This window comes from Ambystoma mexicanum, chromosome 1q (genome assembly GCF_040938575.1).
Source record: "Ambystoma mexicanum isolate Mex_15411 chromosome 1q, UKY_AmexF1_1, whole genome shotgun sequence".
NCBI lineage: Eukaryota > Metazoa > Chordata > Amphibia > Caudata > Ambystomatidae > Ambystoma > Ambystoma mexicanum.
Genome location: NC_090922.1, coordinates 261,784,673 through 261,806,878, shown reverse-complemented (window position 1 = coordinate 261,806,878; position 22,206 = coordinate 261,784,673). Strand labels below are relative to the sequence as shown.

At 47.4% G+C, this 22,206-nt stretch overlaps 1 protein-coding gene across 2 annotated transcripts in view; it reads left to right on the top strand.

The window, feature by feature from the left end:
* The window catches only part of LOC138527316 (cytosolic phospholipase A2 gamma-like), a 442,073-nt gene that overhangs the window by 305,067 nt on the left and 114,800 nt on the right, over positions 1–22,206 (top strand). For both annotated transcript variants that reach the window (XM_069638380.1, XM_069638375.1), the window contains one exon: positions 17,362–17,475. In XM_069638380.1, the coding sequence (XP_069494481.1) occupies positions 17,362–17,475 (114 nt within the window). The remainder of the gene's footprint in view (positions 1–17,361; positions 17,476–22,206) is intronic.

Sequence of the window (22,206 nt, the reverse complement as noted above, 5' to 3'; positions counted from 1 at the left end):
GGTGGTTTTGTTGTACACGTTCCTACATAAATGTTGAATACACTGGTTGTTCATTCCCAAAAAACAGAGTGGACATTGCTCATTTTGCTTGTGTCTTTTGATGTCGCACATTGCATGGTGTACATGTATCCCCACACCAAGTGCCCAATGTCCTCTCACCCTCACACCCTCAGCTGACTTGTGAGTCAGAAATATTGTCCAATCAATGATTGACGCACTGAACGTCCCTCCTGTGCATCGGCACCGTGCTGCTGTCCTGCCATTCCTTCCTCCTCCCCCTCATCATCATCTGGTGGTAGCAGTTCCACGTCAGGGGTCAGTGGCACGTTCCGACGGATGCACATGTTGTGTAGTATTACACATGCCATGGTGATCTTGGACACCTTCTCGTGGCTGTAGATGAGTGCCCCACCAGACCGGCTGAGGCAACGAAATCGTGCCTTCAACAGACCGAAGGTCTGCTCTATCACCACCCGTGTACGGGTATGGGATCTATTGTAGTCCTCCTCGTGCCTGTTCTGTGGGTTGCGGACCGGGGTCATAAGCCACGGCTTTAGAGGGTAGCCAGCATCACCTGCATGGAAGTGGAAAGGAGGTAATTGTGTGTGCATTCATGGTGGCGAATTGTACTAGTCTTACATGGCCGCAGATGATTACTGGGATGAGTGTGCACCCCCCCTTTCCCACCCAGGTGGGGTATGCACCCCCCCCCCTTTCCCACCCAGGTGGAGTATGCAGGCAACCTACTCACAGCCCCAATGCACTGCCATGGCCCATTCAGGTTACTCACCAAGCAGCCAGGCACGTTGTCCGGCATGTCGCTCCATGTAGCGTGGTAGTGTTGAGTTCCGCAGGACCAAGGAGTCATGAGTTGATCCGGGGTATCGGGCATTGCAATGTGTGATGGCTTTACTGGCATTACACACCATCTGGACGTTGATGGAGTGGTATTGCTTGCGGTTGCGATACGGCACCTCCATGGCATGCGGGACCACTAATTCCACGTGGGTGCAGTCGATGGCACCTATGCAATTTGGCATGCCTGCCAGTGCATGGAAGGCAGCTTTGGTGTCATATATCTCCTGGGGAGTACGGGGTAGGGATATGTATTCCCTTGTGTGGGTGAGGAGGGCATCCAGCACTTGTTTGAGTATCCGTGAAAATATGGGCTGTGAAATGCCATGCATGTGCCCCACTGTATGCTGGTAGCTGCCTGTGGCGAGGAAGTGGAGCACAGACACTACCTTCAGTAGAGGGGGGATGGCAGTGCAGAATTCTATGCGGCTCACTGTATCATCATGTATCATGTCCAATATGCTGGTAATGGTGTCCCAGTCAAGCCGGTACAGGGTGTGGATCTGCTCTGGTGTGAGGTTGAAGGGGGTGGCTCTGATGCGGGGGATTGGGGGCTGCCAGCGTGGTAATGGTGGCTGCACCGGTAGGGCATGCTGGGCCTGTCTCACCCTCCTTCTCCTCCTGTGTATCCTCTGTGGTGGGGGTTGTGGTTGTTGTAGTTGCTGTTGTTGTAGTTGCTGCCTTGCAAGCAGGGCCTCCAGCTCCAGGAATGCTGCTACAATTGTTATCATCTTGGTGTGGGAGGGGGTGTGGGTGTGCTCCTTTTGTGATGTGCCAGACTCCATTGCCTCCACCTGTGCTGATTGAGTGCACCTGTTCCTCTTGGAAACACTGCTCAGGGTCCTTAACACCTTCTCAGCGATGCCGGTATTTACTCCATGGCGGTAAGGTACTTTGCGGTCTTGTGGAGGCCGTTTCTTCCATGTCCGCTTTACTTGGGATCAGCTCCGGTTTACGCCATGCCGCTAATTACGGCATGGCGTGTCGGGCGCGCGCCACTAAACCGCTATTTACGGCATCGTACTTTACGATGCCGTAAATAACGGTCTGGTGGGTCTGAATGGGCCGTAACGGGAAACGATGCCGGTATTCCTTTACCGGCATCATTTTTCCCTTACCACCCAACTCGGAATGAGGCCCATTCTCCTTGTTCGGGAGTGGGGAACCAGTCAGAGTCCTTCAAATGAGGGCCCACGTGGTGCCGGACCACTCTTTCTCTGATACCAATTTGGCTTACAAAGGACCTTTGTCCATTCGTCTTCTTTCTTCATATAATATTGCTTTTCGCAACCTTGAGCCCAACACATAGTCCGATCTATTATCAGCTCTTTCCGACCCACCAGCTGTGCTGAACTCTGTTGGCGTCTCCTGTCTCTAGAGTCAAGGACATTGCCACAATGGCAACCACTTCTCCCTGCCCTGGCTATCAGTGTGGGAGGGTCCCATGTACCGCTGAAATCCTTTGCACCATTCACCAGCTGCAATTCCCGGCCTTACGTTACCCTCTCTTAGGCTGCATGGGTCTGGGTTGAAAAGGCCAAGTGCAATTCCCTCCTCATCGTCCTTTCAGGTCTCACCACCTTTCTCCTCCATTTGAACTGCCATCCTGGAATAGCTGCTTCCTCATACGTTTGGCCTTGCTCTGAGTGTGCGTTTGTGCTCCGCCTTTTATCCCTATGGGAAAACAGAAGGGAAGTCAGGTGTGTGTAATTATCAGCAAATGCCTGACCCTTGTGTTAGGACAACTCAGGTATACGGCTCTGATGTTAGTCCATTATCATTCATGATTATCAGTCTGTGAGAAAGTGTTTGTGTCGAGAAAAAGGGGGTTGAGTTTCTAGATATTCTACGGGGTAGGATGGGAAAAGGTGTCATAAGAAAGGAGGTACCACATCTCACCCTGTGGTGTCCCACTTCCACTTCCCGAAAACCCCTCACCCAGGACACTGGTCCACCCCCAGGAACTGGATCCAATAGCGATGGCTGTGTCCTGGCCACCTGGATGACAGATCTCTGGGGACTAGCGAGTAAGACACCTTCAGGTTTCTAACAATGGACGTATGTATGTAATGGAATGGAGAAGAAGGCAATGACTGAAGTACTTTGCCTTTGTTGGGATGTTGCACAGTATGTTAGCAGGGTTCGATACCAAGGGAAATTCTGCCTCAACTACATCATTTAGAGGATGTAAATCTTTTATAAATCTCCACGACCAACCCTTTGATTTCGTTATCGGGTATATATCTGTGTTGCATGCCGATGAGGATGTCTATATGATGCCCTGATGCCGTAGTGCATGTAGAGTGGAATATATTTCCTCGTCTGCTCCTTATCTTCACTGCCCCCACTCCTTTCAGTACCCCCACATCATGGGGTCCTTTTGTCCATAATTTCTCTGGGACCCTTGTGAGATATTCATCTGTGTGTTTGCTCCCCCTTTTCACCAGTTGCGTTTGCATTGGCACCAGCTTTTCTGCTACTTTGACTGGACAAGGTATCTGCAGCTGGAATACCATCTCTCCCTCTTCCTCTTCCTCTGACAACAGCTGTTCACCCATTTCTCCTGTTAGTATTGGGTCGATACATAGCACCATACGCCATTACATGTTGTCATTGTCCCACATAAAATCACCATGTCTTTGCGTATCAACACCTCCTCTAGCTGTACTATGAGTGTGGTACCTTTTATGTCATCCATTTTTTTTAAACAGTTTTTATTATTTTTCTTAACAACACTCCAAACATTACAAACATTTAGGACATTTGCGTATAACCTTCACATCATTATGCTCACATGTTACACATCACAGTCCTTCCCCCTCCCGCCTCCTTAACTCGAGCCCCTACTTCGATGTCCTAGCTTGTGTGCCTCTGGGTTCATCTCCCTCTTTGATCCCACTCGTATCCTCTTCACTGAGTTCGGCCTGGGAGGGTCCCACCATCGCGGCCACCAATTGTCTCCACGCTATCAGGGGTCCCGCTTCCTCCTCCCGTCCTCTGCTGACGACTTCATACCAGGCTGCCATTTCTGCTTCTGCCCATTATAGGAGGTCGACCCACCACGTCTCTATCTGGGTCTATGGGCTGATTTCCAGCCCATTGCAATTCTCTGCTTGGCCAGAATGTAGGCCAGGTCCTTCATCTTGCTAATGTGCTTCAGTTTCGTGGTCTGGCAAACCCTCCCCCCAGCACGTATGCCCAAACTGACTCCACCTCCAGCCTGATCCCTTTTTCTGCAAGGCGTAGTTTAACCTCTGTCCAGAATCTACCCACCTCTGGGTATGCTCAAAACATGTGTATCATCCCAGCTTCCACCTCCCCGCACCTCGGACATTTTTGTGTCACTGGACTTACAAACCTAGCAATTCGAATAGGGGTCATATATGCCCTGTGAGCAACATTTAACTGTATCTGCTGTGACCTTGTATTACGGGACACCTTCTTGTGGTACATTTGAGCCCTATCCCATAGTCCGTCCTGCATGGGTTCTCCCACCTCCTCCTCCCAGTCTCGCCTCAGTTGGAGCAACTCCTTACCCACCCTGGACATCAATAGTTCATAAATGCGGGATATTTCGTGCCCACCTTCTGAGATATCATACATAGTCTCAGGCCGTGTCGGGTTGCTCTGCTAGCACTGCCTCAGGCCACCTTTCTCGCACTCGTTTAATAATTCTTGTGTATGTAATATATTAACCTTTATGTACCCCGGTGTCCTCCATTAGTCTCTGGAAATCTATTACCTCCCCCTCTTGCCATATGTCTCCGAGGGTCACAAGGCCCATCGGTTCCCAGTATCTACGGATCCCTTTTATCATTTGCGAGTCCTCCCCGCATAGCGCCGCTAACGGTGCCTGCAGGGAACATGGGGTCGGGTTTCCCACTATTTGCCATGCTTTGCTCCATATTTTCCAGCTCATCTCCAGCAGTCTCACCCTTCCTTGCATCCTCGATTTGGGCAACCACACCACTTCTCTTAGAAAGAAGGGGGCAGTGTCCTTGCACAATAGCCTAACTTCAGCCATCTCTTCTTCGGACAGCCATCTGGCCACATACTGTAGTTGTCCCGCCAGGTAATATATCTCAAAGTTCAGTAGGTTTATGCCCCCACTGTCACACGGGTTTTGAAATTTCCATAGGGCCACCCTGTTCCTGCAGTTATGCCATATGAAGCCTCTGCATAGGCTGTGGAGTTTCCCGAAGAAACGCTTGGGGAGCATGTATGGGATGTTCGTGAAGAGGTGTAGCAATCTCGGCAGGACCACCATCTTAAGCAGAGCTGCCCTACCCACCATGGCCAGGGGGAGCTTGGACCAGAACCCCATACTATTCTTGATGCCTTCCACTGCCCTTTCCGTATTGTGTTTATGTTCCTCCACAGCCGTGTGATATATATCAATTCCTAAGTACAAGAATGTCCTGGTCTGCCAGGATATCGGCAAGACCGGTAAGTTCCCATACGGGGCCCCCTTGTATCTCCCCAGAGGGAACATGCTTGATTTCTTGGGGTTTACCGCTATGCCCGAGAGGGTCGCGAAACATTCCATCACCTCCAGGACGTATTGTAGGTTCTCTTTTGGGAAGAGCAAGTATAGCAAGATGTCATCGGCGTACAATGACATCAGGTGCGGTCCTCCCTTCGTGCGTATCCCTATCTCCCGTACTGTTGTATCAAGCAGATTACCAGTGGTTCTAAAGCAAGGATGTACAGCATGGGCGACCAGGGGCAGCCCTGTCTAGTGCCCCTGCTAAGTTGCCATTTGTCCGAGATTATTGCGCCAGTTTTGACCCACCTCAAGTACCCCGGCCCCATACCATATTCTTTCAAGGCCGCTAACAACCACGGCCATCTCACCAAGTCAAAGGCCTTTATGGCATCCAACGAGACTATTGCCATTTCACCGGGGACCTTCTCTGTCTGTTCAATGATGTGGTGAAGCCTTCTATGATTGTCGGTTATGTTCCTGCCTGGGACGTAACCTGTTTGATCGGGGTGTATAAGGTTGCCAATAACACGCTTGAGCCTGTTTGCCAACATTGCTGTAAGGATTTTACTATCTTGATTGAGCATGGATAGGGGTCTATAAGACCCACAATCCGTGCTTGGCTTGCCCAGTTTCAGGAGCGGGATAATCACTGCCTCCCTCAGAGACTCCGGCAACCTCCCTTGTTCAAGCGCTTCATTTAGCATTGCGAGCAGTGGGGGGAGTACCTCCTGCTTATATGTGGGCAAGTGCTGAATCACTGTCTCTAATTCTTCTATTGTGATCGGGGCATCCAGACCCTCCCGTTCATCATCATTTAATTTGGGTAATCCTATGTCTTCTAATGTTTCCTGAATCTCCCGGCCCATCTCCTCCCCTGTGTCCGTATAGAGGCGTTTGTAGTATCTAAGGAACCCCTCGTTAACTCCCTCCTGGGTGTCCCAGGTCTGGCATTCTTCCCCCTTTATCTCTCTAACCACTGGTCTCGGTGCCTCTTTTTTGTATAACGATGCTAGCAGCCTTCCCGGCTTGTCTCCTCCTGCATGTTGCCTTTCGATATATTTTTTGTAGTTCAGTTTACATAGTCTGTCCCAGTGCTCCCTGCTAGTTTGTTGTAACAGATCCACCCGTTTGGCATCCTCCTGTGAGTTGCTCCCCCTCTGCATAATTTTTTCCAGTTCCTTCTCTGTCTCCTGAAGCTTTTGTTCTATGCCCCCTTGGAGCCCTCTGGATTTGGAGATGGCTGCACCACGTACTACCACTTTAAACGCCTCCCACAATGTGCCTTCTGACTGCACTGCAGTGTTCATTTCAAAGTACTCGCTAATCATCTCCCTCAGATCCTCCCGAAATACTGAATCCTGCAGGGCCTCAGCTCTGAGCCTCCATGCCGGGATTCTCACTCTAGGGGGCTGGTGCCACCACTCCAAGATCAGTGGGGAGTGGTCCGATATTATTTTGGCCTTATATTCCGAGCCTGTCATTTCCGCTACCAACTCCGAGGCAACAAACATATAATCCAATCTCGTGTACAGATTGTGTGGGGCCGCTTAATTTAAGTAATGCCTATTTTCCGGGTGTAGCTGTCTCCAGATCTCCTCTAGTCCAAAATCTCTCAGCAGGACCTGTAATACGTCGGCCGCTGGGGTGGGTCTATCTAGTTTACTATCTGACCTATCCATTTTAGGGTGTAGCGTACAATTGAAGTCCCCACCCATAAAATTGTGCCGCCCAATAGGGGGCTTATTCTACCGTATAGGGTCCTAAAAAAGGCTGCCGTGTCTTGGTTAGGGGCATATGAGTTTATAATTCTCAGTTCTCTGTTTTCCAGCATCCCACGTACCACTATCATTCTGCCATCTGGGTCTGCTGTGGCCTGAAGCAACTGAAATGGTACATGAGGTGCCACCCACATGACCACCCCACTCGCATAGGCAGAATATGTTGCTCCCGTGGTGGTCCCTCTCCACTTTTTCTTAACCACTTCTAGTTTCTCCTTAGTAAGATGGGTTTCCTGCAGTAACGCTATGTCCACTTTCAGCCTTCTCAAGTACATCATTACCTTATTCCTTTTCAGATAGCTGTTGAAGCCTCTCACATTCCAGGTTACTATCCTAAGGCTACCCATTGCCATGTGCGGTTTGTCCCCCCCCCCTTCCCGGGTATTCTTCCCAGGCCAATTTGGCTTGTATTTGGGCTCGTATCCCTCCCCCATTAAACATAAACTCCCCAACTGACCCCCCTCCCTTCCTTCCTCAACTATATACACATCACACCTCCCCTTCCCTTCCCCCTCCCTACCCGTCCCCAACTGGTGCCCAGCTCCATCCCTAGATCTCAGGCTCCCCCACATTTGGTCCTGCCTCAGAATGCTGAGATTAGGAACCCAGCAGGGTGTCACCGATCTACCGGTAACCTAACTAGTCTATTCGTGGGGGTATGAGGGCTGGTTCCAATAGGCTCCTGCACCATTCAATAAGTTCCCATGCTCAGAGGATCATATATATGCAGCCCTGGGTGCCCTGCTCCAACAGTCTTTGCACTACCCTATATTCTAGTCCCAGTGTCTGACGCTGCAACACTCTAGGTGCCGCAGTCTCCATGTTACTTATCTGTGCCATCTTCTTTCTGGAGTCAGCGCTCCTCCGGTTATCTCTTGTAGCAGCATTGTTTTGATGCACTCCGTGGGGTTAGATCCCTCTGCTCCTTCAGTCAATCCTACAATGCGTATATTGTTTCTCTGGGTGCGTCACTCCGCCTCCTCTTCTCTACTTTCCAGATTGCCCATACGTTGTTCTAAGACGTGGATCTCGCTTTTGTGGGATGCACATGCAGCTGTGTTCGGGGCCATTTCCCTCTCCAGGTCACCTGTAGGTTCTGCTAGTGCTCTGACGTCTTGCCAGAATAGTTTCACCTCCTCCTGTACTGCCCCTGCTTTGAGCTCCAGAGCTGCCTTCAGTTCAACCATGGCCGATTCTAACTTATTCTCCCATGCCACTTTCAAGTCCGCTATTGCTTCAAGGATCTGCTGGTCTTTGTTTGTGGCATCAGTGCCCGCTGTGGGGGTTCTCTCCTTGCTCCTGGCCCCTTCTGCCAAAGGCGATGCTCTAGTGTATTCTTCTAGCATGGGTTGTTTGCCCTTTGTTTTAGCCAGTTTGTTGGCCATCTTGATATTACTGTGCGTGTGTGTATGCGGCCACAGCGTCTGGTCTTTGGCTCTGCAGGGTCGTTCCTCGGGCGGCAATGGGGCCTGGACGAGCTAGGTTGGGGGTTTCCCTGTGCTGTTGGGTCTATACCTGGAGTGGCCTGTGTTCTCCCACATAACTGCACGCTGGCGATTCTTTTCCATCCATATACCCGACTCCTGCTGGTTCAAGCCTGTGGATGCACCCCCAAGTGTGCGGGTGCAGCCTACTTATTTGTGTAGCGTTCTGCGGGCGGGTGGTGGCAGCTCCGATCTTCGGGGTGTTCCTTTCACTGCAATGCTGTCCGTGCGGCTGGTGTGGGTGCCCCCTCCCGAGCTGTGCTGCAGCCGCGGGCCAGGCGTCTGTCTCTGTATGCGGAGAGAGCTACTGGTATCAGACTCGCAGGGGTCCCACGGGCCAATGAGGCTGGAGTTGCCCCTTTCCGTTTGGTGCAGTCTCGGGCTCCGCCGTCACCTTCTATTTGATCATCCGCTTCGGGTTGGGGCTGCACTCCCGGGCCCTCTACCCTTCTGCTCCCTCGCTGTTTCGGATGTCACACCAACTTAAGCTGGGGCCAGTGGTATCTTGCACTCCTCCACTCACGTTCTGAGGCAATCTTTGAGTTAGTATGGCTTAGGCCATGGTTATTTCGCCTTTGATTTGCCCCCGGCCCGGGCAAGGCACATGGGATTCATTGCCTCACCAGGTGGTGGCCATTTTAGTATTGCCCGCTCGCAGTCCCGAGGGGTGTCCGGAGGGAGGGAAATGCTCCCCGCTCAAGTATGCACTTTTGGCAGAGCACTGTGGCTGTTTGGCAGCTGCTCCTATGGCCAGCGTGTGGTTCTGCCTGGTAACCACCTTCTGCCTCTGTACTGCATGTGCTCCTTTCTGGGCAGTCTTGTAGTGCTATGCGTGGCCTCTTGACTCCTTGGGTACCTTGCAGGGGTGCAATCTCGCTTCCCTTATGGAATGCCTCCCTCTAGCTTGTTATTTAATGTTTTTAGATGTTTGAGTATCCAGCCCTTGTTGCGGGTGTTCTGCGCTTTGGGGGACCCATGAGCTACACTGTGGCGTTCCTTATCTGACTCTGTTTGTTTCGTGACAATGTTGCATCGGCTTCTCCTGCTTTTCACGGCGCAGCTAGCTCGCCAGTGTACCTCGCTTGCTACAGTATCCTGTGTGCTCGAGCATAGCGGCTGTGTGCCTTTTGTAACTCCTTCAAGGTCTAGTGCCGCAAGCCGTGTCCCTGCTCATCATGGCCAGGGGGGGCAATGTGGGGGGAACCCCTACCCGTCCTGGCCGATGCTGTATCCTCACGGGCGGGTCGTTGAGAACAGAGTTATGGCCTTCCTTCTGTCCTCTGCCCGGATGCTATCGTCAGGCTGGAGGCATGGTCCGCACTGCAGCTGTGTAGCGCCCCAATGACAGTGTTGCCTTTGACCCTTCTTAACACTCTTGAGGCCGCCCTGAGCCTCCGATTCATCAGCACTCCGTGGTCCTCAGCATGCTCTCCCTTTGTCTTGTCTTGACGGACCTCCTTCCGTCCGCAGCTGTCCATTGTCGCTGTGCACTTCAAGCTCCTCCAGTCCTGCCTGCCTTTGCGCACCACCTCTCACAGCGACGCAACGGTCTCTCTATATGGCCCTTTGTTCACCATCCACCATTTTGTTGTGCACCAAAACTCGGGCTCCTCGGAGCTTCATGCACTCAATGCTCGCCCCTCACGCCACAGATCACTCCTTCCTTGCACTCAGTGTATGCCCATGGTATTCATGTATCCATGGGTGTGTGTTAGGCATGTATAGCGTGTTTGAAGCACGGTTCCTTCCCAGGATCAGCGATGGATCTGCAGGAGCCGCATGGGAACGCGTCCTCTCACACAGCCATATAGCCACACCCCACCTTTTATGTCATCCTTCTGTTACTATGGTCTGAACAGGAATTCTGATGCCAATCGGAACAGCATCCCTCATATTCCTGGGACCCATCCCAATAGCACCTCAAACCCATACAAAAACATGCTCGGGTACATGGGTTGGCCTCGTAGTTTTTTAAATTATTTTTTTCATTTCAAGTCATACAGCGGTATATAATAACAGCTTTCTGACAACAAGATAAAAAGGAAACAGATTCCAGGCCAAAAACACATCACCCTCCCAACAACACACAATTATAGAATGTTCTCAAGAATGGGCACAACTTTTTTCCAAAAGATAGTGAAGTATATGATGCAAGCTTCCTGATTTCCCCCCATGAATATGTCCCGAAGCTCCTCAGGGGAGTTGCGTATTCAACCCAGCCGCAATGAGGGCCACATTCCTGAAGGGTTGCAATGACATGCAATAAAACAACAAGTGCAGAGCAGAATCGAGAACACCATAACCAAAATTAAGACACATAGACCTTGCAATCTTAAAACAGGCACCTGTGATTTCAAAGGTCTTAACAGATTGAGTTTGATTTTTAGGTAATCCCATACCAATGAGATACCCACAAAGCGGTCTATATATCTGGGGAGCCCTTTGCGTTCAAGAATATGACCAGTGCACAAGGCACTATTTGACATTTCACCCAATTGTATAATGTATTGCTCGCGAAAAAAGATGTGGACATTCCTTTTCATAGACACTTTAAATCACGAGCGAGGCCAGTGCAGAGCACCATCTAAGGCCAGAGACGGCCATCCGTTGCCAGCCGAAAGGACACGATGAATGGCACTTCCCTGCATATGAAGAACCTTGGTCAAACCAGGGTTTAAAATAAGGGAGTTCAAAGTACCAGCCTCAGAGTTGGTAAGTTGCCATAGAATATTCAAAAATTAAATTTTAAGCTTTGCCGTGGATGAGACGATGCCAAGTTCAAGCAGGATGGACTGGGCAGGGGTGCGTGTAGGGAGCTGACACAACCTTGTAAAGAGGAAGGGCTCCAATTTGGTAATTTCCGACACATGCAATGCCTGCAACGGATGTCACCTGCCTTTTCTCATCATAAGACTATTATATAGACCATACGCTCATACAATTTCCTCTTACTGTAGGTGGGAACGTGAACCAGCAACTTTGCATTGCACGCCTGATTCGTTATATCTACATTCTTGTCTCTCATGCCTTGAATGAGCCATCTAATGCGCCCTGTATAAACGAATTCCGCTGGTTACTACAAATATTGACTACAGTTAAACACTGCCACTATAAATTCACATTATACTAGGGTACTATGAGTAACATACTGCATACCTTGTGCCCATTCGAACTAGCTTACGGTGCTCTTAAGCCCACTCAGACCAGACTACCGTGTTCATACGTTTGCCTGAACTAGCCATTGTGCTCTGAATATACTGTCATTGACCATGAATTGAACCTGCTCACTCCTGCCACCTTTAAATTGCCTATCTACTGTGAATTGATTGTACCTTTAGTAGCATATACTGTTGACCTGTTCATGAGTTGAACCTACCTACCTGTTAGTATATACTGTCACCAACGTTGTACTGAACTTGCCCATGCGCGCTAACACACATTGGGCCTCATTCCGACCCAGGCGGTAAGTTACCGCCTGGGTCATACCTTTACCACCATGGCGTAAACTACGTTTACGCCATGGTGGTTGGCAGACTTACCACCCCATTCCGAGGCTGGCGGGGCGGTAAGTCCCCAATCCCCATTTACCCTTTCCCATTCCCATTTTTGCCCCATAGGGCATAATGGGAGTGGGGAAGGCGTTAATTACGCCACCGTAAATTACGGTGGCGTAATTAACAACAAGGTCCCTTAGCGCCATGGATTTTAACACCTGCTAAAAGCAGGTGTTAAATCCTCCATGGCGCTAAGGGACCTCGGAATCAGGCGGTAAGGGTCGGCGCTGTTTACGCTGCCGTAAACCCCTTACCGCCTGGGTCGGAATGAGGCTCATTGCCTATTATTGACTTTGAACTGAATGTACTTGTATACATATACCGTGGAATGTTGTGTCTTGAACCTGCCCACCTGGTAGCATATAGTCATTGACCATAATCCAACCTGCCTAGTCCTGCCAACTTCACATTGCCCATCTACTGTGATTGTACCTTTAATAGCATATACTGTTGACCTGTACATGAGTTGAACCTGCCTACCTGTTAGTATATACTGTCACCAAAGTCGTACTGAACTTGCCCACGCGCGCTAACACACATTGCCTATTATTGATTTTGAACTGAATATACTTGTAAGCATATACCGTGGAATGTTGTGTCTTGAACCCACCTATTTGGTAGCATATATCCCGACTATGTACTAAATGTGCCCTTTGCTGCAAGAATATATATATACTGACTAATGACACAGGAACTGAATCTACCCGTTGACCTCTGTTGAACCTGCCTACTCTTACGACCTTATACTGTCTATTGTGAATCAAACTGCTTATCTAGCCAGCACAGCTATCTAAGCACCTGCCCTATCCGATACCCCATTGCCTGCTCTGACGGTACTCACCACTGGGGGTCTATTTACTCCTCATAGCCAAACCAGACCATGCCAAACTCTGAGCTTCAACCAACACTCAAACGGCTGTTACTTCTTAGCGCACTTATAATAATGGCCTGCCTTACTCTCGTGCCCTGCACCTCGCAGGAAAGAAACACAAGACTTAGAGCAAGACTGCCTAGGATATATGAAGCCAAGACTAACAGCCTTAGTTCCCAAGTCTCTTACAGATGGCATAACACTAAAACCTCTCACTCCTAACTACCCACACCACCTGCAGAAAATGTGCACAAAACACTTCCCAAAACTAACCACCCTAAACAAAGACCCTCCTCTACCCCAGGGAAACACAAAGCGACACCATCACTGGAACTATTATCAATTCTAGATCCCTCTTGGCCCACCCCACAGAAATAGCAGATATACTTTCTATGAATGATTTAGACATCTTAGCTGTGACTGAAACCTGGCTTCATGACGCAGCTGGCCCAGCCCTCATGTTAGCCATACCAGAGGACTACCAAACACTTAGAGTGGACAGGACTAATGCCAGAGGGGGCGACCTGGCCATCATAGCTAAAACTAAACTAGCGTTGAGGCTAGCCACACCCCCCGAACTTAAATCTTGTGAGCTACTCTCAGCTAAACTTCCTATCTCTGACAATAGTACTTTAACTATTTTTCTAGTATATAGACTTTCTGGTCCAATCGGAACCTTCGAAGAAGACCTTTCCAGCCTCCTCACTAACAATATCAAGGACACCTCACAGATCTTATTGCTAGGTGACTTCAACCTGGGTTTAAACGACCCCAAGGACAAGCACTATTGAAACTATTCTGACTGATCATGGCCTATCCCAAAAAGTCCTCACCCCGACACACATAAAAGGGCGCACCTTAGACTGAGTAGCCAATCTAAACTGTGACATCACCATCACCAAAATAACCCCTCAAACATGGACTGACCAATATGTAATCAACTGCTCAACTGCCATAGAGTCACCAAAACAGAAAAATACAGAATTAGTACCTCCACTCCCTACCAGAAGCAAAAAAGACATCACAGCGGAAAAACGACTCCCACTCCTCCTACCCACTCTCTCCAATACCTATAACACCGACCCAAGCACACTGATAGCCACCTTCAATGATACCATGATGAAGGCTCTTGATACCATTGCGCCAACTAAACTTCGCAAAAGTAAACAACAGTCTCATCTCAATACGTGGTTTACCCCACAGCGTAAAGAATTAAACTCCAAAAGAGGACGATTCAAGCCATCTGGCGACACTCCCCCACTATTGAGAATAAAACTACATTAACGAACTTTGCCAATATGTATAAAAAGGAAATAATTTGCACTAAAAGAAATACCTTCAATCAAATAATCGCCAAAGCCACCTCCAACACTCCTTCGTGAAATGGAAAACCCTATTCCACCTGCAGACATGTCCCGAAAAATAAACAATAGTGCACTAGCATCCAAAATGCCTTATCTAATAAAATAGCCACTCTTCAGACTAAAATAGCTGTCAAAACATCTTCCTTGCGCATTACTGTGACGCACCCCACTCCTCCCATTACCCTCCCAGTTTGAATACTCCCTTCAGATTTACCAATATATCCAGACTGGATGCTAAAAAGGTTATACTCTCATTGAAACCTTCCAACTGCCAGGGTGACAGCTGCCCAGTGCAAGTAATCAAGGATGCTGCCAGAGAGCTAGCTCCTTTCATCTCTAAACTCATCAACGCCTCCTTTAACTCAAGCACTGTCCCAACTAACCTCAAAGAATCGTGGGTTCTACCACTTCTCAAAAAACAGACACTATACCCATCCATCCCCACCAACTACAGATCCATCACAACGGTTCCTTTCCTCCTTAAAATTATTCATAGAGTAGCCTACCTCCAAATCCAAACCTATTTGGAGGCAAACTACCTCTTAGGATCCCGTCAATCCGGATTCAGACCACAACATGGAACTGAAACTGCGTTAATTGACTTAAAGACACAAATCGACGAGTTGAAGGATAAAGGTAAAACAGCTATACTTCTCCTCCTTGACCTGTCAGCAGCCTTTGACTTGGTGGATCATGCAGTGTTATGTAACCATCTAGCATCAGCTGCTCACTTCTCGAGTGATACCATAGCTTGGGTTCAATCCTTCCTAGCTAACCGTATGATGAGAGTGGGCTCCCCGTCAGCCTTACCAGACCCAATCCAAATCACCTGTGGTGTTCCACAAGATTCTTGCGTCTCACCAACAATGTATAATATCTTTACTAAGCCCCTCTTTGACAAACTTGACCGATTGGGCGTCACATATACTAATTATGCTGACGACACTCAGATCCTCATTCCCCTCTCTGGTAACTTTGTCAAAAACGCAGCTCTGGTAAACAGAATATACCTCCTCATTCAGGCATGGATGGCCTCACATTGACTCTGCCTGAATGACGACAAAACTGAGATCCTGATCCTGGGTTCTGACTCCAACCTAAAAAAAACGTAGCCCCAACTACGTTGCATTTATCATTGACGGCAACGTAATCAAAGTAGTTAATCAGATAAAAACACTAGGCTTTTACTTGCATTCTACACTATCACTAAAAAAACAAGTCAGCTCCATGGCATCATCCACAGCCAATACGTGTAAATTAATCAGGGCCTGGAGACCCTTTCTATCTAAAACCAGCTGCAACCAGGGGAGTTGCTAGGTCTGGAAAAGACCCGGGCTAAGCTGATGTCGGAGCTGTTGGGATTGGGGGCTAGCTAGTCTTTTGGCTGTAGCTCCTGAGATTCTATCCGGGGCTACAAACAAAAGATCAGGTGCTATAGCCCCCTTAGCCCCCCTAGCAACGCCCCTGGCTGTAACACTCGCCAATGCATTAATAACGTCCAAGCTAGACTATTGTAATGCACTATATGCTGGCGACAATAAAAGTACCACCAACAAAATTCAAACAATACAAAATAATGCTCTGAAAGCAGCTCTGAATATACCAGGAAGAGAGCATATTTCCAATGATAAAAGAGACCAGCGTTGGTTAAAAATCAGCGACAGGATACTACTCAAAACAGCATCCCTCACCTTCAAATGTCTCAATAATGCCGCTCCTCCGGTTCCATGTGATAAAATCGCGGCAAAAATGGCTGTGGTAAGAAAATATTGCTGCAAAAATGCTGTGGTTTTTGCACTGCAATCCATGTAAAACATGCGGGGGACACCCCCGCAACCCCTGGACCCATTATACCATTTAAGGGGAGCAGATGGCACCCCTGCACCCCCCGCTCCCCTTAAATGGTATAATGGGGCACACTTTTACCGGGTCAAACCACAGCATTTTGGTCGCGTTTTTTTTTACCGCAACATTTTTGCCATAATTTTATTACCTGATACCGCTCCCCCTTATCTCTCTGCCCGACCGACCAGAAAAACCCCAACACACCACACCAGAGCCTCCAACTACCTTTGCCTAGAAATTCCTAGATTCAGACTCTCCAAAGCAGGTGGATCTAGCTTCCATGTTAAAGCGGCTATCTCTTGGAATGCATTGCCCCCTTCCCTCAGAGTGGAACCACCATAATCTAGTTTTAGACGGAACCTACAGAACTGGTAGCGAACTAGTGACATCTGAGTAACGACTCTCAGCTGGACCCCGATTTTTCTATATAAAAATTGCCTGCATATAAATCTTTACTCATTTTCCCTATCAATGTCCAGACGTAATTTGTATGTAATTATGAACGTTGTATGATTTAAGTATTTGCCTGTACTCTGTAACCAAGCTTCAAGTATCCTTGTAACTGCTGCACCGAGCTACCTAAGGGTTTGGTGCACATTACCAAATAAACAAACAAACATTGCCTGGGTGCCAAGGCAAACTACTTCTCACAAGTGCATTAGTTGTGAAAGAGAGCTAATGTGCTGGCTTTCCTATATAAAGATACAGAGCAGGCTTACTTATCGGTCAGCCCGGGACAAGCAGCATCTTATCAACCACCAAATGTCTCACCAATGGTCCTATCTCTCTGAACTATCCCTTTTTTTATAACATCCAGTGCTACGTACCTTCTTTATTGAAAGAAATGTGTAGAGATTTACAGCATTCATTGTACTCAGACTTGATAATGTTAGAATTACAGGCTTCCCTTGTAAGTATTATGCTAAGAAGATTTTTACGGGGTACGTCTGCAAACGTCATGTACTCATTCCACCAAACCCAATATCCTTGGAGTTGAAATCGCCCATGGGTCCATGGAAATGCCTGGACATGCCCTGAGCCTGGGGTGGAGACTGCTTTCTATAGGTTGATTACATTACTGTCATTGTCACCATGTCTAAGATGACTTTTTTTCTTCTGTCTAGCTTCCACCAAAGATCTGTTCATCGTGCCCCACGCAGCCAACTTGCTGTTAAAAACAGTGGCCTGCTTGGTGAAGTGGGAATGGGGGACGACCAATAACATCATGAAAGGCCTAGGTAAGTCAGACGAATTCCATTAGAAATGCTAACTCTCTTTTAATATCATCAATATTTGGGCATCCGTTCAGGAAAGAAACGTTGCATGCAGCCAATGAAATCGTCCACCTTGTTTCTCCCTAATAATTTCCCCCCATTTCCATTCCTCCAAGGGCATGTCATGTGGCGAGCCATGCAGAAGCAGCATTCTAACAGCCACGTTTGGGTTTCAATCAGAAAATCAAGTTTGTGGTTAAATTAAAGGATAAAGTGCACTGTGAAGTTGGGGTGTTTTGTAGGAGATGTGAGCACCACCATTGCTTTCACTGGAGAAGGAAGAGGGGTTCTCATGAGTCCCAAAACAATATTTTGTGGTAGGTCCTAAGAAGTGTCTGACACGGAAGTGGCTAATGAGGCATTAAAAGAAATGGAACCCGATGCGACTAAACGAGTGACCTAAGAGACATGGTTCAGTTTTCCTACCTGGCATTAACAAGAGAGAAATCTATTTGCAAATGTTTGTTGATTATAATATAATTGACTAAAATAAAAAAAGCAAACATAAAAAATCAAATCAAATCAATGTTTGTAAATGAGATTCCAATCCCTTAGTTCTTTGGAAAGGAATGATTGATTCCAATGTATTAATTAATTATATTCAGTCACTCCAAGGACACGATTTCAATATAATAATCTGTTGCGAAATAGGAAACAATGCATTCTCAATATTATCATTTGCCCTGAGAGTATTACAAGGCAAATGGTCCAGCTCACTATGCAAGAAACTAATGATATGATTCTATAGATTGGGTCATATTGACATCTACTGGACACGAGCAAAATCGCCATTGAATGTTACCACCAGGGGACCTTACTCAGGTAGCGACCAATCAGTATAGTCATTTTTGGACCTTTCTGGACCTGAGCCCCACCCCACTTAATGCTCCATCACAAATCACCATGTAATCATCAAACCCTTACCCATGTACCACTGTTTCTGTGATACAGGGGCTGGTGGACGTTGTAGAAGGAGAGTAAGCCCTGCTTTTTTGTTTTGTTTTCATTAAAAATGCAAAGCAGTGGCACAAAAATAGTTAGTTGAGCAATGGTTCAATTAATTCAACAATGGCTTTAAAAAAAAGAAGCATTGGTGGGATTAGATCACTTCTCGTTTCCTAGGGTACGTTTAGGGAAAAACTCTGTAATCAGAGAATCAATGCTGCATAATTTCTTTGCCACAAGTACTATGTGCACATTTAACAGAGTACATTAAGGTAGAATCCCATAATTAATGATGCAAGAGTCCTAGACAAACAGGCCAATGATAGGCAGCAATGAAGATTACCCCTGCATACTGCACAGGGAGTCTTGATTTCATTAAAGACATGGGGGGTCATTACGATCCTGTCCTTAAGGGTTTAACGGCGCCGTAATAGGTGTCAGCGCCGTTAAACCCTTAACTCCTGATTACGAGGTCCCTTTGCGGCTCTCAACCTTAACGGCTGGTCTGGACCAGCCGTTAAAGTAGGGACCCGCAAAGGGACTTCCGAGGTAATTACGGTACCGCAATTTGCGGTACCGTAATTACCGCCTTCCCCAGTCCCATTGAGGCCTATGGGGCAAAAATGGGAATGGGGAAGGGCCAATGGTTAATGGGGAATTACCGCCCTGCCAACCTTGGGATGGGGCAGTATTTCCCCATTTACCATTGGCGGACTTGTTACAATACCGGCAGCAACCATGGTGCTAATAGCGCCATTGGTTACCGCCAGTGTTGTAATGAGGACTATGGAGGTGAGCATTATGCTTCAACCTCTTTATAACTACTCTTCAGCAGTTTCAACACAATAACAGAAAATAACTGAAAATGACCAACTACTCATTTTATCATTTTCTTTTTTCTTTTAAACTACATTTCCCTCTGCTCTCTGTGCTTCTGTAGCCCTTGGCAATCCCTGTCTTGCCTACGTGTCACTTCCTGTCCTTCACTCCTCCTCTTTTTTGGATGCTCTGAACTGATCCATAGTGGTAACTTTGAACCAAACGAAAGTTCCAACGAAAACTCTGTCTTTTTGCTGCCTTGCGTCTGCTGCTAGCCTGCCGCGTTCCTTCGCTCCCACTTTGCTGTGTCGCAGCTCATTCCTCTCTCTTGCTCAGTTAGTCTTCTGGTCATCTCCTGTGGAGCATACAATGTAATTGACATTAGGGTGGAGGCAATGCACTGTCCATCATGTCATAATCAAATATTTGTAATGGTCCATCCCAGTGCATGCGCTGCGTGGGAAATGAATGCTTGCTTCCGTGTCTTTAATAGAATCAAGACTCCCTGCGCAGTATGCAGGGGTAATCTTCATTCTATGACAAGACCGGAGGCGAGCATTATGCTTGTTCAAAGCTTCCCATTACTGCTGTCGCCATTGATTGCATCGGCTTAAAGTAAAAGGTCTTAAACGCACTATCGCGGCCCCAATCTGCTGCTTGCATAGTATGCTGCAGTGGCACTCCTGTCGCAAAAGCTTTAGAGGCCATAGCGCTTGTTACAGAATGAGCCCCAAACCTTTTCAGGTCAATCCCTTCTAGCTGCATAATCTCTCACACTGAGCTGGCGATAGTGGATGTTGCTACCACTTTGTATAGCTTCCTACATGCTATCAAGAGCTGAGTGACGCCCTCTGGCCTCATCTCCGCTGTCCTATCCTCGTACTCTCTAATACATGCTGCTACGCACCATTTCGGGTGCCCTGGTATGTCAGCATAATAGATAGATGTGGAATTAGTCTTTGTTCTCCTAACTATTGTGAAGGTGACTCCTTCCAGCACAAATCTTTTCCTGTTCACCTCCAGGGATTTGACGGCTGCTACTCGCCTGCATGATACTAGGCATAATAGCATGGCTAGCTTACCTGACAATTGATTTAAGGATTGCTGGCCAGCTTGCTAGTAAGCGTAGCACTATCATCACTTCCCATAATTATAAATATTTTGGCTCTGGTGGCACTCTGAATCAGGCTCCCTGTGTGAGCCTCACCGCTGCCGGATTCCCTCCTACTGGTATTCCATCTACGGGTAAGTGTCCTGCAATATCGCTGATCTATATACTCCAATGGTCCTGAAATCTTTCCTATCCTGTAACAGGTGTGCTAGGAAATTGAGGACTGCTACTATAGTGCAATTCTAGGTTATGAAGTAGTAGACAGACAATCCTATAAGGCAACTAAAAGTGGCCACAATGATATAACACTCCCACTTACTACGGGAGAAAGGGTGACTCTCCTTAGGGGAAAAATCAAGAGGAAGTAGCAAAGGCACTATGGTAATAGCAAGAAAAGAAGACAGTTACACAATCTTCAAGGCGTAGTATAAAAGAACTGAAGCAGAGCTCCGTGGATTAGCAGAAGAGGCAAGACGATAATCTTTTACACTTAGGGATGCTGTGAGAGCACATGGAAAGCTGAGTGATAAATAGTGGGAGATATTGTTACAATCCGTCAAGGAGATATGGAAATGGCAAGTAGTGTGATGCCCAGACATAAATGACAGACAATAGCTACTGCATGACTCTGAGACGGTTTACATCATCCAATCAGATGGAGAAATGCATGCACCGCCTCCATCATGGTATGAACTAATAATCATAAGATTAAGCACTATTACTGATATCATGATCTGGTCTGACCATTAAGAACTTTGTTGATGTTGCAGCGGCAATGGCTGATGAAGACGACTGAGGAAATGCCAGTGTCCTTTCCTTTAATTTTAGGAAAACCCATTTCTATTAAAAAGGGGTGATAAAATGCCCCAACTAATATGTGAATGCATCACAACCAAATAGGACTAGAGGAGTCCGAAAATCTTTAATCTGTTGGCCAGGAGCCGGGAGGTTTGGGATCCACTTGTTCTCTAGCAGTGGAGTCTTTCAGAGAATACCTTTGTATCCCAAAAAAACTTGTCCCCAGACTTTGCTCCAGTAGAACAAAATGATCTTGTGCTAAAACATGCCTTTGAGAAAAGCACTACTTATGAGGATTTTATGGAAGGGGGAACAGTTTCACCACAGTGGAAAGATGGGTTACTCTAGAGAGCTATGCCGGATACAGTGGGTGGAGGGAGATTTTGTATTGATATCAAAAAGTTTAACACTGTCTCTGAGTTTAAGGCATAACCATGCCCCGTGTTAACAAACAAATGGAAAGGCCGGGCTGACCTAGGTTTATTACCACACTAGACACTAAATCAGGATATTGTCATGTGCACCTCGAAAAGGGAAAGGCTGCCTTTGCCATCACTTCCATTTTGAAGTACTACCATTTTACCTCTATGGTTAACATGCAACCTTGTAAAGGCTCATGGATCACATATTACAGAAACTCCTAAAATATGTAGGAGCATACCTTCATGACATCATCATAAAAATTCCAACTGAGCAGGAGCATAAGGAACATCTGGGACTCATGTGCAACTCCCTTTGGGAGACCAGTCTCATGGTGAAAATGTAGCCAAGTACACCTTGACCACCTCGCCAGTGCACTATCTGGGCTATCATGTGGGAGATGGTCAACTATAAGAGACCAAGGTGCGATACATACACAAAATATGATGCAAGCAAGAAGGAAGGCATGAGATAATTTTGGGCCTGAAATATTATAGATGCTTTATCCCTCAGATTCCAACTGTGGCCAGCCTAAATGCCTTTTATGAACTAAATCATGCAACTTTTCTTCTTTGTATAAAATTAAGCAACTTTGATTTAAA